Source organism: Schistocerca americana, chromosome 5 (assembly GCF_021461395.2).
Source record: "Schistocerca americana isolate TAMUIC-IGC-003095 chromosome 5, iqSchAmer2.1, whole genome shotgun sequence".
NCBI lineage: Eukaryota > Metazoa > Arthropoda > Insecta > Orthoptera > Acrididae > Schistocerca > Schistocerca americana.
This window is the reverse complement of record NC_060123.1, coordinates 616,440,884-616,455,814: the sequence shown is the minus strand read 5'-3', so window position 1 is coordinate 616,455,814 and position 14,931 is coordinate 616,440,884. Positions and strand designations below refer to the sequence as shown.

Genomic DNA, 14,931 nt, shown 5'->3' with positions numbered 1-14,931 from the left:
TACTTTATTTCTATTTGTATATTACGTATAATACAGGCTGTTAACAGCATTTTTCCTTTTTTTATGTGATTGGCATTAACATGGATATCTATGAATCAATGCTACAGAGTTATTGTATCTGCAGTGAGATGCAGCTGTCTGTTAGACTAGGACCTTTATATATAAATTTCAATTAATAACTAACCTTCAGATGAACTGTTGACTTATTTCTGTTGTTATGTTAACGTGATTTGGGGTGTTAGCAAGAGTAGCTTCTGTTTATTGTAGCTAAAGGTATATGTATAAAAGTTATAGTGACTGTAATGGACTAAAGCTGTTTGTATGGCTGTACACTTTATATTTAAAAACCATGAACAAAAGTTCTTTAACTGTTGACTTATTTTTATTCTAACATTAAAGTGATTTGGAATATTGGTAAAGGCAGCTTCTCAATAATTTTATTTTTACATGAAAGCCTGTACCTTAATCTACTTTTGTACATAATTTCCGTCAATATTTAGGCACTTGTCATAACGTTGTACCAGTTTTTGAATACCCTCCTCATAGAAGTCTGCCGCCTGACTTGTTAACCACTGCATCACCACTGTTTTGACTTCGTCATCGTCTTGAAGACGCTGACCGCCCAGGTGTTTCTTCAAGTGCAGGAACAGATGGTAGTCACTGGGCGCAAGGCCGGGGCTCTACGGAGGATGATCTAGAGTTTCTCATCGAAAAGATGTGATGAGCTCTTTGGTCGCCACATGCGGACGGGCATTGTCTTGCAGCAAAATGATGCCCTTGCTCAACTTCCATGGACTGTTGCTTTGATTCTGGCGTGACGTAGATCACCCATGTTTCATCGCCCGTAACAATTTGGCTTAAGAAATCATCACCGTCTTTGTCGTACCGCTCAAGGAAATACAATGCACTGTCTAAACGTTTGGTGTTGTGCACATCCGTCAATATTTTCGGTACCCTACGTGCACACAATTTTCGGTAATACAAGTGCTCGGCCACAACGCCGTACAAAACACTGCGAGAAACATTAGGAAAGTCATTCCTCAAGGAGGAAATCGTAAAGCGTCTGTTTTTCTCTCACCTTATTGTCCACTTCCTGCACCAAACTTTCATTAGCGACCAAAGGACGCCTACTCCTTTGTTCATCATGCTCATTTGTGCGGCCATCTTTAAATGCTGTCACCCACTTTCTTACATGTTTTCTCCGTAAACTGCACAGATATCACGAAGAATATCGATTGCTTTTAGGCCTTTAGCAATAAGAAATCTTATAACAGCCCGTACTTCACAGTCGGCGGGACTCACGATTATCGGAGGCATCTTAAACACTCAGTACACAACGTAAACAAGGAAGAATCAGACTGTAATGGCGTCAATGCGTAGATTAACGTACAGGCTTTCACGAAACAATAAAATTAGTGACATATCTTAACACGCCTTTTTTTAAATTTCAGAACGGTACTTAAAAAACACGCCTCGTATTTTTACATTTTATCATGGAGAAGGATATCTTTGGTTACAGTTTCCTACAATCATCGTTTTTACGTACGTGGGTATTTTTATCTCATCCAGTATTAACGTAACAAGAACAAAGTCTTACCCAAATATATTATAGTGCTTGCCTACCGAGCGAATGACATTATTCAACAACGTATTAAATATTTTAAGCTGGAGCATGTCATTTGTTCTTAATGTAATAGGATAAAATATTGACCTCTAAGAAATAATTATTTTAAATACACAAAACTACAAATTGGTATATATACTCGGTTCAGTGTTGCAATAAGTTATTAATTAAAATAATAAAATTTATTTTCACCTTTTATTTGGAATACTGTCGAAGTACAGTGCGCCTAAAATAGAAATTACAAGTAATTCAACACATAAAATAAAAATCAGTATTCATTCCACAGTGTATTCGACAATTTTTAGTTTTGTCTCGCATAGAGGTCATTACATATTAATTACTTAGTTAAAGTTTCATTCCAATATCTATTAAAATTTTTGACTTATTAAATTTCAAAATACTAGTAAAAATTACAAGTCTTCACGTGCAGGTCCCTTTTAACATCAATGATATAAATCAGTAACATTGTCAAAAATTTCGATGTTTTGAAATAACGATGTTTTTGGCCATCCCTGGTTACGATTCCTCTGATGGTGGTTGGAGAGAAGTTGAGACAAACCAAACAATGATATATTTAACATATCTGTGCAGTTCTCTCTGAACGCTTTTGCAACACTGACACAGGTATTTGTACGGACGTCCATTTAGGGTGGCAATAGATCCGGTGTCATGTTTCGTTGCTGGAACCGAGCCATTTAATAGAACGCGGATTATCATTGAGTCTCACTTTGGTCAAGTATTCTGAAGCAGCCTACAACCTACTTTCCCATCGTGGTTCAAATGGTTCAAATGGCTCTGAGCACTATGGGACTCAACTGCTGGGGTCATTAGTCCCCTAGAACTTAGAACTAGTTAAACCTAACTAACCTAAGGACATCACAAACATCTATGCCCGAGGCAGGATTCGAAACTGCGACCGTAGCGGTCTTGCGGTTCCAGACTGCAGCGCCTTTAACCGCACGCCCACTTCGGCCGGCTTTTTCCCATCGTGCTGACAGTGTGTAGCACGCACACGGAGGAGCGGTAAGAGAGTAGACAGTTTGCTTACCTTTGTAACGTATGCTATCGGAAGATGACTCACTGGCTCACATTCTGTAGCTGTGCTTGTGGATGTTACCGTCAGCAAGGTATGCGACGTGCAGACAAGTCAAACGTGGCTCCTCATTGCTCGTCTTACTCTCTCCCTCTCTCTCTCTCTCTCTCTCTCTCTCTCTCTCTCTCTCTCACTATGATGTTAACGCCTTAGTGCCTTACTATATGCATCCTTTGATGGATCGATATATTTGTTAACCAGCGAAATATGACGTTCAGTACTGCTGCTCTCCCTTCCTCTGATTTCAGTTCAGTTTGTATTTTTGCTTGACAAAATGTACATCTTCAGTGCACAGTATTTTTTGGTTATCGAGTTAAGTGTGAGCGCAAGCCAATGGTACATTGTACGGCTCCCCATTTTACCACAACCCCCATGATTAACGTACACTAATAAGTTTAACGATTAACTGCTTAATTTACCTGTGTACATAGGATCGAGTGCGATATCTGCGATGCGACTTGGAACGGGTTTCATTTGTTCGTGAATGAAGTTCAGATGTTCAAATCTTCATCTACGAACTTACTTTTCTCTCATATTGACGATATTTTCGCTAGTGTGTCGTCTGAAGCCACGCGAAAACTTAATCCCTCTCTGACACCAAAGATACTTCCTGAAAACTGTTTATCTAAGCTTCCTGGATATGATGGTGGGTTTTTTGCAATACCATCACTCAAACGCTGTGAAGAATTAACGTAGACAACAGAAAACAGACAGCAATGCACACTCAGCAGTTCTCATAGTGTAGAAAACATGCTAGAAGAAACCATTCATATCAGTCGTCAGTGTATCTTCGATATCATATTCGGAATTATTGATTCCCCTGTTTTCCTGCGTGCAAGGTACACCCTGCGTCTGCCACCGAAAACACTGGTTTTTTTTTGTCTATGGGTGGCCTACATTTAACTCATTTAGATTGAAAATGCTGCTTTCCAGCTGTTAACTTTACTCATTATTGTAAGTGATGCTGGGCGATATACTATTGAATTTAGCATCTACATCTACATTTATACTCCGCAAGCCACCCAACGGTGTGTGGCAGACGGCACTTTACGTGCCACTGTCATTACCTCCCTTTCCTGTTCCAGTCACGTATGGTTCGCGGGAAGAACGACTGCCGGAAAGACTCCGTGTGCGCTCGAATCTCTATAATTTTGCATTCGCGATCTCCTCGGGAGGTATAAGTAGGGGGAAGCAATATATTCGATACCTCATCCAGAAACGCACTCTCTCTAAAGCTGGACAGCAAGCTACACCGCGGTGCAGAGCACCTCTCTTGCAGAGTCTGCCACTTGAGTTTGCTAAACATCTCCGTAGCGCCATCACGCTTACGAATAACCCTGTGACGAAACGCGCCGCTCTTCTTTGGGTCTTCTCTATCTCTTCTGTCAACCCGACCTGGTACGGATCCCACACCGATGAGCAATACTCAAGTATAGGTCGAACGAGTGTCTTGTAAGTCACCTCCTTTGTTGATGGACTACATTTTCTAAGGACTCTCCCAATGAATCTCAACCAGGTATCCGCCTTACCAAAAATTAATTTTATATGATCATTCCACTTCAAATCGTTCCGTACGCATACTCCCAGATATTTTACAGAAGTAACTGCTACCAGTGTTTGTTCCGCTATCATATAATCACACAATAATGGATCCTTCGTATATGTATTCGCAATACATTACATTTGTCTATGTTAAGGATCAGCTGCCACTCCCTGCACCAAGAGCCTATCCGCTGCAGATCTTCCTGCATTTCGCTGCAATTTTGTAATGCTTCAACTTCTCTGTATACTACATCATCCGCGAAAAGCCGCATGGAACTTCCGACACTATCTACTAGGTCATTTATATATATTGTGAAAAGCAATGGTCCCATAACACTCCCCTGTGGCACGCCAGAGGTTACTTTAATGTGTAGACGTCTCTCCATTGAGAACAACATGCTGTGTTCTGTTTGCTAAAAACTCTTCAATCCAGCCACACAGCTGGTCTGACATTCCGTAGGCTCTTACTTTGTTTATCAGGCGACAGTGCGGAACAGTGTCGAACGCTTTCCGGAAGTCAAGGAAAATGGCATCTACCCGGGAGCCTGTATCTAATATTTTCTGGGTCTCATGAACAAATAAAGCTAGTTTGGAATTACACGATCGCTGTTTCGGGAATCCTTGTTAATTCCTACAGAGTAGATTCTGGGTTTCCAGAAATGACATGATACGCGAGCAAAAAACATGTTCTAAAATTCTACATCAGATCGATGTCAGAGATATAGGCGTATAGTTTTGCGCATCTGCTCGACGACCCTTCTTGAAAACTGGAACTACCTGTGTTGTTTCCCAATCATTTGGAACCTTACGTTCGTCTAGAGACTTGCGGTACACGGCTGTTAGAACGGAGGCAAGTTCTTCCGCGTAATCTGTGTAGAATCGAATTGGTATCACGTCAGATCCAGTGGACTTTCCTCTGTTGAATGATTTGAGTTGCTTTTCTATTCCTTGGGCACTTATTTCGATGTCAGCCATTTTTTCGTTCGTGCGAGGATTTAGAGAAGGAACTGCAGTGCGGTCTTCCTCTGTGAAACAGCTTTGGAAAAAGGTGTTTAGTATTTCAGCTTTACGCGTGTCATCCTCTGTTTAAATGCCATCATCATCCCGAAGTGACTGTATATGCTGTTTCGAGCCACTTACTGATTTAACGTAAGACCAGAACTTCCTAGAATTTTCTGTCAAGTCGGTTCATGGTTCATAGAATTTTACTTTCGAATTCACTGAACGCTTCACGCACAGCCCTCCTTACGCTAACTTTGACATCGTTTAGCTTCTGTTTGTCTGAGAGGTTTTGGCTGTGTTTAAATTTGCAGTAAAGCTCTCTTTGCTTTCGCAGTATTTTCCTAACTTTGTTGTTGAACCACGGTGGGTTTTTCCCGTCCCTCACAGTTTTACTCGGCACGTACCTGTCTAAAACGCATTTTACGATTGCCTTGAACTTTTTCCATAAACACTCAACATTGTCAGTGTCGGATCAGAAATTTTCGTTTTGCTCTGTTACGTAGTCTGAAATCTTGCTAAACAGATAAACCTTCCTCCCTTTTTTTGTGTTCCTATTTACTTCCATATTCAGGGATGCTGCAACGGCCTTATGATCACTGATTCCCTGTTCTGCGCTTACAGAGACGAAAAGTTAGGGTCTGTTTGTTATCAGTAGGTCCAAGATGTTATCTCCGCTGTACAACATTATCGTTAAACAATTGAGCATTGATATTAACTGATACAATTAAAAAACAAACAAACTGTGTGCCGTTACGCAATAACGGAATGAATGATAGATACCCAGCTCTGCCTGTACGGCCTGTTTGCAAGGAGCGACTGTCAGCTCTGCTTGAACGCTACTGCCTCCAAGCCCGGTCGCTCCACAACGGTTACAACTGTATTCTGTGTTGCCTGCGCACAGTCAATCCAGAGTTCGTATACAGGGTCTTACAATAAGGTACGGCCAAACTTTCAGGAAACATTCCTCACACACAAATAAAGAAAAGATGTTATGTGGACATGTGTCCGGAAACGCTTAATTTCCATGTTAGAGCTCATTTTAGTTTCGTCAGTATGTACTGTACTTCCTCAATTCACCACCAGTTGGCCCAATTGAAGGAAGGTAATGTTGACTTCGGTACTTGTGTTGACATGCGACTCATTGCTCTACAGTACTAGTATCAAGCACATCAGTACGTAGCGTCAACAGGTTAGTGTTCATCATGAACGTGGTTTTGCAGTCAGTGCAATGTTTACAAATGCGGAGTTGGCAGATGCCCATTTGATGTATGGATTAGCACGGGGCAATAGCCGTGGCGCGGTACGTTTGTATCGAGACAGATTTCCAGAACGAAGGTGTCCCGACAGGAAGACGTTCGAAGCAATTGATCGGCGTCTTAGGGAGCACGGAATATTCCAGGCTATGACTCGCGACTGGGGAAGACCTAGAACGACGAGGACACCTTCAATGGACGAGGCAATTCTTCGTGCAGTTGACGATAACCCCAGTTTCAGCGTCACAGAAGTTGCTGCTGTACAAGTTAACGTTGATCACGTCACTGTATGGAGAGTGCTACGGGAGAACCAGTTGTTTCCGTACCATGTACAGCGTGTGCAGGCACTATCAGCAGCTGATTGACCTCCACGGGTACACTTCTGCGAATGGTTCATCAAACAATGTGTCAATCCTCATTCAAGTGCAAATGTTCTCTTTACGGATGAGACTTCATTCCAACGCGATCAAATTGTAAGTTTTCACAATCAACATGTGTGGGCTGACGAGAATCCGCACGCAATTGTGCAATCACGTCATCGACACAGATTTTCTGTGAACGTTTCGGCAGGCATTGTTGGTGATGTCTTGATTTGGCCCCATGTTCTTCCACCTACGCTCAATGGAGCACGTTATCATGATTTCATACGGGATACTCTGCCTGTGCTGCTAGAACATGTGCCTTTACAAGTACGACACAACATGTGGTTCACGCACGATGGAGCTCCTGCACATTTCAGTCGAAGTGTTCGTACGCTTCTCATCAACGGGTTCGGTGACCGATGGATTGGCAGAGGCGGACCAATTCCATGGCCTTCACGCTCTCCTGACCTCAACCCTCTTGACTTTCATTTATGGGGGCATTTGAAAGCTCTTGTCTAAAAGCTCTTGTCTACGCAACCCCGGTACCAAATGTAGAGACTCTTCGTGCTCGTATTGTGGACTGCTGTGATACAATACGCCATTCTTCAGGGCTGCATGAGCGCATCAGGGATTCCATGCGACGGAGGGTGGATGCGTGTATCCTCGCTAACGAAGGACATTTTGAACATTTCCTGTAACAAAGTGTTTGAAGTCACGCTGGTACGTTCTGTTGCTGTGTGTTTCCATTTCATGATTAATGTGATTTGAAGGGAAGTAATAAAATGAGCTCTAACATGGAAAGTAAGCGTTTCCGGACACATGTCCACATAACATATTTTCTTTCTTTGTGTGTGAGGAATGTTTCCTAGAAGTTTGGCCGTACCTTTTTGTAACACCCTGTATAAAGGGTATTGTTTCCTTACACTCGGTCTCGTCACACTGTTGCTTTGGCACAGCATTCATCATAGGACATTTTAAACATAAAGAGGGAAAGTTAACTGCTAAAGAAATATAGGAAGGAAAGCTAACAGCTATAGAAATATAGGCGGGATTCCAATCGACAGAGGGTGGATGCATGTATCCTCGCTAACGGAGGACATTTTGAACATTTCCTGTAACAAAGTGTTTAAAGTCACGCTGGTACGTTCTGTTGCTGTGTGTTTCCATTCCATGATTAATGTGATTTGAAGGGAAGTAATAAAATGAGCTCTTACATGGAAAGTAAGCGTTTCCGGACACATGTCCACATAACATATTTTCTTTCTCTGTGTGTGAGGAATGTTTCCTAGAAGTTTGGCCGTACCTTTTTGTAACACCCTGTATAAAGGGTATTGTTTCCTTACACTCGGTCTCGTCACACTGTTGCTTTGGTACAGCATTCATCATAGGACATTTTAAACATAAAGATGGAAAGCTAACAGCTAAAGAAATATAGGCGCCCTACTGTACAGTTTTCAATTTCAAAACGAAATTAGAAGTCTAATGTCCTTTCGACGTCGTCGGCTTCAGAAACATACCTAATGGTTAGTCAAGGAAGGGAGTGACAATATTTGTTGTTCGTGTGGCAGAATCACCATGTGCTTGATTTGAATTTGTTTATGCACCGAACCAACACCAGTTTGAAAGACGCTCTGCTAGAAAGTGAATCTAGGGCCTTGATGCCAGCAACGCCCATTGCGGTTCGCGTTATTGAGTTGGTAACAAGCACAACGTAAGCTTCTGTTTTCCTCTGGTTTTAGTTGGTGACTCTTAAAATATTTGGCCGTTTGCTGCGCATATATATTTCTTACTGTGTGGTTAACAAGAGCTATTTTATTTCTACATAGGTTGGAGAGCACCGGATAGCCTACACCTACTGTCCTCAGTACTTTCAAGAAAACAGGACTTTCGGCGAGAGGAACTGTGCTGTAGTAATAGCAGAAACCAACGAGACTTGCCACTGCGCTTATAACTTCAGCCTGAAACGATCATACAGAGGTAAGTGAAGAATAAATAACCTAAGAGCCAGCTCCATCGATGAACCTTCTCGCTCACCAACAACGTCATCGTCATATAATAATGTCAAATGTTTAAACAAAACACTGGTAGCTACTAAGGAGAGTCAGTTAATGTTGCTATCAGTTTCGGTTGCATAGATCACTCACAGACGCAGACTAAATCATCTTAGCCTCTGAGTACATCAACGGTCATGTTGTCGGAAATGACAGTTTACTTTCGAATTAGTCACTACAAGGTCAAATCTGGCATCAATATTTTTATCCTCGATAATAGAATTTTATTTCTCCAAGCCTTACGATTACGAGACATCAACGCCAGCTCGTATCATAAACTCACCCAGTCCCAAAGGCAAGTATGCACACTAACACGAAAGCCTGCCAGAACCCACCTCTGTGCTTGCTGCGTCTTGAAGGACAGGAGGTCGCTAGTTCTGCCATCGTGACTCCTGAACTGGCTGAGGTACGCTCTGGTGGCCGGGGGTGACGTGGGGTTGGGGGGGGGGGGGGGGGAGGTCCGCAATGTCCAGTGTCCAGCTCCAACCACAGTCTAACGTAACAGTCGCGACAGTCATTGCTGCCAAAGTTCTTACCGTCTGACAGATGGAGCGACACTAGCGCCCCACGCGGCGAGTAAGGTGATCGTCAGAGGCGTCGTAAGCATAATGTTTGTTTTGTATCCATTTCCTACGTAATTTACGAAATATTTGAGTTATTTTTGTGCCTCCAAGGGCTAGTGTAGTAACACAAGGCATATATGTTTCTAAAAATGATTCTAAAATAAGCGCAAGTATAGACAAAAACCACGAATCGAGTGGCAAGCTACAACACATTCGTGAAGAAACACTTGTGACGTTGGATAGAAATACAGCTTACCACTTTGATATCAGAAGAATATAAACTCACATATTCATACGTAAGAAGCACAGACATGTACCTATACATGCAAAAGCGATCGACAGCTCATTTATCGTTCTGTAGGCCTACTGTGTTTGTCATTGTCGTCGCCTGTTGCCACAAGTACCAGCTTCATCTTTATATTATTCTAAGTGCGACAAGCAACTGCCAAATAGAGGGAGAAATATGTTGAAAACATTATAATGAGCTGATTATATTACATTTCACGCAAAACCAAATATCTGAATAATTTTCAAACAATCTGTCAGTGAACAAGGTGCTAACAAAATAATGTCATCACACGAAGGAAGCAAGGAAAATCATGTGACTAACAACAGAAGTGAATGAAATACATACCAAACATTACGCTTTTCTATGACACGAATAACTGCACTTAATCTAACCACTTCATCGTCAAAGCAGGCCTGTGTTAACGATTCACACGTATCTGGCGCTCATACATGGAGAGTTGAACTAGCTACTTCTGTGTCACAGGACCGTTTTACAGCTTTAGATGGATTGCCGAATCTTTGTTGCAGTTTCCTCTTCATCGTCAGTTGAGGTGGCTTATTTGGGATGTCAAACAGTGGGGTACTGCATTCCACACGAGTTTATTATTGTCTGCGTTCATGAACTGGTTTTGTTCGAAATGTACCGAACAAAACCTAATATTATTATACAGGTAAACTGGGTCTTTTTTCATTAGGTCTTCTCGTCTGCTATTAACTAGCCATTTTCTGCTTCTAAAACGATACATTAATCATTAACACACAAGTAGTTTGCAAGTGAATTCTGACAATACAGTTCAGTAACATGATGGCATATACCTCTCAGGATCCTTAGGAATTCTAAAAAAGACAGCTGTGGTGTCTTCTTCCTGTTGTTGCTGCAATTTATTGCGCTACAAACGCTCCCACTTGTAAAAACCACTGTACAATTCAAAATAAACAACCACTACCAGCTTTTACGATCGCGGCGAACTCACACTTTAACTTACTGGCCGCTTGGGACGATGCTAGCGTGGTAGTCAACAAAATCGAGGCGAAGTGCTGCGATTATTATGTTAGGCTGTGGTGCTACTGCCTCTGCCTATGGCGATCATTCCATTGGTGTGAGCCTTAATTCGAAGATGTAGGGCGTTGTAGAGGTGGCGATTACGTACACTGCAGACCAAACAAGGTTTTACAATTGGAAACATCGGTTGTCTTCTTCGATGGAACTGGTACTGACACCAGGAAAAGCAGTCGCTTTCAACGGTGAGCATATGACAGTCATCTGTCCTTCTAATGCTCGTTGTGTCCAGTCTAGGTTGTCAGCCGAAAAAACAACCCATGGCGGTATTGGTGGCGTATCATGTTGAAGACTGCTTCCTCTACTGAGGCATTCGTGTTGCAGGTGGAGAAGAGTCTGGGGTAGCCGTTCTTTTCAGCTTTGTTCATTTGCCAGTGTTCCCCTCTAGGTGATCCAAAAGACTGTACGACCATCTTACATTGCTACAGATAAGACAACTGCTTTCAGTGTTTTGTTATAAGTCCTCATCATTCCTTCAACTTAACCATTCAATTGATAGTGGAATGTGACTGGTAATAAATGTGTAACAGCCTGTTTCATGCAAGAACAGAGAGTACAGTTAAGGTTAACTGAAAACAACTACAGAAGCCTATTGTGCATGTAAATCCCAATGTGGAAAAAATTTGCCTCATCGGCCAAACATGTATTACCCACCCACTCCTGTGCAGGGCCGCGCTGGATTAGCCGAGCGGTCTGACGCGCTGCAGCCGTGGACTGTGCGGCTGGTCCCGGAGGAGGTTCGAATCCTCCCTCGGGCATGGGTATGTGTGTTTGCCTTAGGATATTTAGGTTAAGTAGTGTGTAAGATTAGGGACTGATGACCTTAGCAGTTAAGTCCCATAAGACTTCACACACCTCTTTTCTTTTTTTTTTCTCTCTCTCTCTCTCTCTGCAAGTTCAAGTAGGAATCTGTGATGATGAGACACACAAAACTAAGAAATGGACTAGCAAAATCAAAATAGCCTGAGTCCCACAGGTTTGCTTGGGACACAATGATGAAAAAAATTGTGAGTGTACCTATTACTGATGGGGTCAATCAGAGCACACCTAGGCGAGATACTTAATGATCCAGTCTATAGCTGGCTACTTTCTTTTCTCTTTAGGTTTTTAAGTTTCCTGTACGGGGAAGTGCCACGATCTTGTGGCGCAATCTATTTGGGTACAACACGAATTTTGCCCTGTCCGCAAAAACAGAACTTCCTCTTGAAGGGTTCGGTGGAGCATTATGGTGATGCATGCTCTTAACACAAGGACTTTCCAAAATGCCTGATAATATAGCTAACCTATTTCTGTGTATTTCAGAACTTCGTAGAGATTGCATCCTTTCGGGATTTATGCAAAAGTGTTGAGAGCGATGAGAGGCGTTAATTGAGAATGACAAACTCTGTGAGGAAACTTTCACGACAGGCTTGGTTAATTAGTAAGACACCCAATAAATATATACAAAAGAAAACGTTGACATCTTTAAATAAGGGATATCCCGTCTGCTACTGATGATCTCAAGTCGAACAAAAACAGCCATGTATTGTGGTCTGTTACAAGATGAAATGGCATCCTAACTGTATAGACTAAAGGAAGAGCCTCTTTCGAGAACTGAGGGTGGTTCAGTTGGGCAGAATTAAATGTGACACTGTAGAGGGTGGTCCGTCAGATGCGTACTGCAGAGACATTGAAGATTCATGGAGGTATCCAAGATCTCATCTTCAGTTGTTTATGCCAACTAGGCAGCTATCAATCCATCAAGGAGATCTAGTGCTCGTTAAGTGGTGAGTTCTATTTTGCTTGGCAGGCTCATTGTCGTCTGTACTTTCCAGTATGGTTAGTCCCCTGCGGTCTCAACCAATAGCTCACAAGTCAGCACATGATTTGTACCAACTGTCTCAGCCTCTGTCACGGAAGAGACCCTTGGTTTGATACACGAAAGATGTGAAAGATGTATTAGTCCAACGACCTATGATAAAAAATGTCCCACTTCTGAAAGTGGTGCTCTCCACTGTGTCTAAAATTTTGGCCTCACAACTGACCAAATGTTGCATAGTAGCTACGAATATTATTGAAATAATTCTTTGATTTCTCTTGATTCTTGGAACATTTGAAGTGTCTTTGATAAAAGGCATTAAAAAATTTTCTGGTAATGCTGACGTATTAACTTTTTACATATGACCAGTCAACGTTAATGCCACTGTATCAAATACAGTTGCCTCTGATGTGAAACAATTTGCATTATAAAATCTGTGATGTAAATTCATCAAACAACAATTATAACTGTCAAAATCGTCCCAAATTACTTTCAGTGTACAAATAAATGTATTGTTCAATAAAATAGTTGTTTACTTGTTGGAAATCTTAATGTGTGAAAGAGGAGGTCTCATCTGAGTTACGAAAGTGAAAGATTCTACTTCTTACAACTCTTAACAGCTATGTACACAAATGATTTCTTTCTTTTTGAATATCTATCGCAAAGTGCCTTTCGAATTATATAACTTTTATTGGTCTCATTGTATAATTAATATTAAAAATCGGTACTTCAATTTTCGTCTTTACACATTAATATTATGATGATTGTCGCCCCACAACCCTATTGTGTTCCTGGAAATCACAATTAATGCCTGATCTCTCTTTCTGTAATGATTTGGAATAATAAGCCATAGCATGATATTCATTAGGAAAACCTTAAGAATTCATATTCCAAATCATATGAAACGACATATATAAGCATTTATCATCATGAAAATTTAGTATGTAAAGAAAAACATCTGGAATCGAAGTAACTTCTTCTCTTCAACACCCACAGCCAGAAACAATACTAGCACGACTATCTACATTTATTACCTCCATACGTAGTGATCAACACATAAATAGAGCAAAAATATTCCTCACAACTTGCAATTGTCATAAATAAAAGAATAAGTTTCAGTGCTTATAAACAATACACAAACTGAATCTTTGCATTTTTGTGCACTCGTTCAGCATCTACAATGCCTACACAAACAGTAGTTCCAAGGCGCAACCTTAGTGCCTACAAGACACACTAAAAACTAAAAAAAACGGATCTACCATATAGAGGTATCTCTGGGGACACACAAACAAGATGAAATAGGAGGACATCGCCATCCACATTACAAATAACCTAATCACAATCAGATAAGGAGCTCCACTGACCAACAACATAAAGCATGAAATTGACAAGCAGTTTCATATCAGACAGTTCACTGAAAAATGATAATACAAGTATGTAAATATGCAATGATGTGTGCTTAAACCAGGCAACTAGAACATCAAATATGAAATACCACTGTACAATCATTAACTTCAGAATATATTAGTATCCATCATTAAAACATGAAATTCCTATTGTAGAAACAGTTTATCATTGGAAAACAAAACAATAAAACTTTTCGAAGAAAAAAATTCCCTTTTACCACTCATATCCATAAGTATGTTTCAAGATGGCTGGTTGACTCATTGATGTATAGGGATGAGAAAGAAATAGATTCAACATTTTCTCTCTAATGGACAGATTGCATTGACTTACTACGATTTATCTCATACCATCCTCTTGTTTAATTATTCCTGTGGTGACTGCACTTAATCTCTTGTCAAATCCTCTATGTTTGTTCAGAATAAGTGCAATGTGGCTTCACTCTGAAAAAGAGACTCATTAATTTCTCTTCCAAACATTTAGTCACTCACAAACTCAGACACTCGTTACTGCTTAATAAGATTTATTCATGTATACTTGACTTGCAGTAATCACTCTGTATTCTCCTATCAGATAAGCACATGGCTCCCATGCATTTTGCAACAGAAATACTTCAATACCTTTCAGATACCAACATAAACAAATCATCAGTTTGACACTATGTTGTATTGTTCCTGGCACCAGAAAATACGGTACTACATTATTAATATCTTCATATTCTCAACAGATCTAAGTACTGTGTAATGTTTTGGACTAATACCCAACTTCTATCAAGAACCACTGCAGGATCCATCAGCTACTAAAATCTCCATTGAGTGGAGAAACTATCAGACCTCACAAACTCCTTATTAGTTCACATAACAGCACAAAATCGCCAAAATGTATTATTTG

The 14,931-nt window shown here is 40.9% G+C and overlaps 1 protein-coding gene across 1 annotated transcript in view; it reads left to right on the top strand.

The window, feature by feature from the left end:
* Nucleotides 1-14,931, top strand: part of LOC124616591 (cell cycle control protein 50A-like) — an 87,835-nt gene that overhangs the window by 46,364 nt on the left and 26,540 nt on the right. The window contains exon 3 of the mRNA XM_047144912.1: nt 8,703-8,853. Coding sequence (XP_047000868.1) covers nt 8,703-8,853 — 151 coding nt within the window. The remainder of the gene's footprint in view (nt 1-8,702; nt 8,854-14,931) is intronic.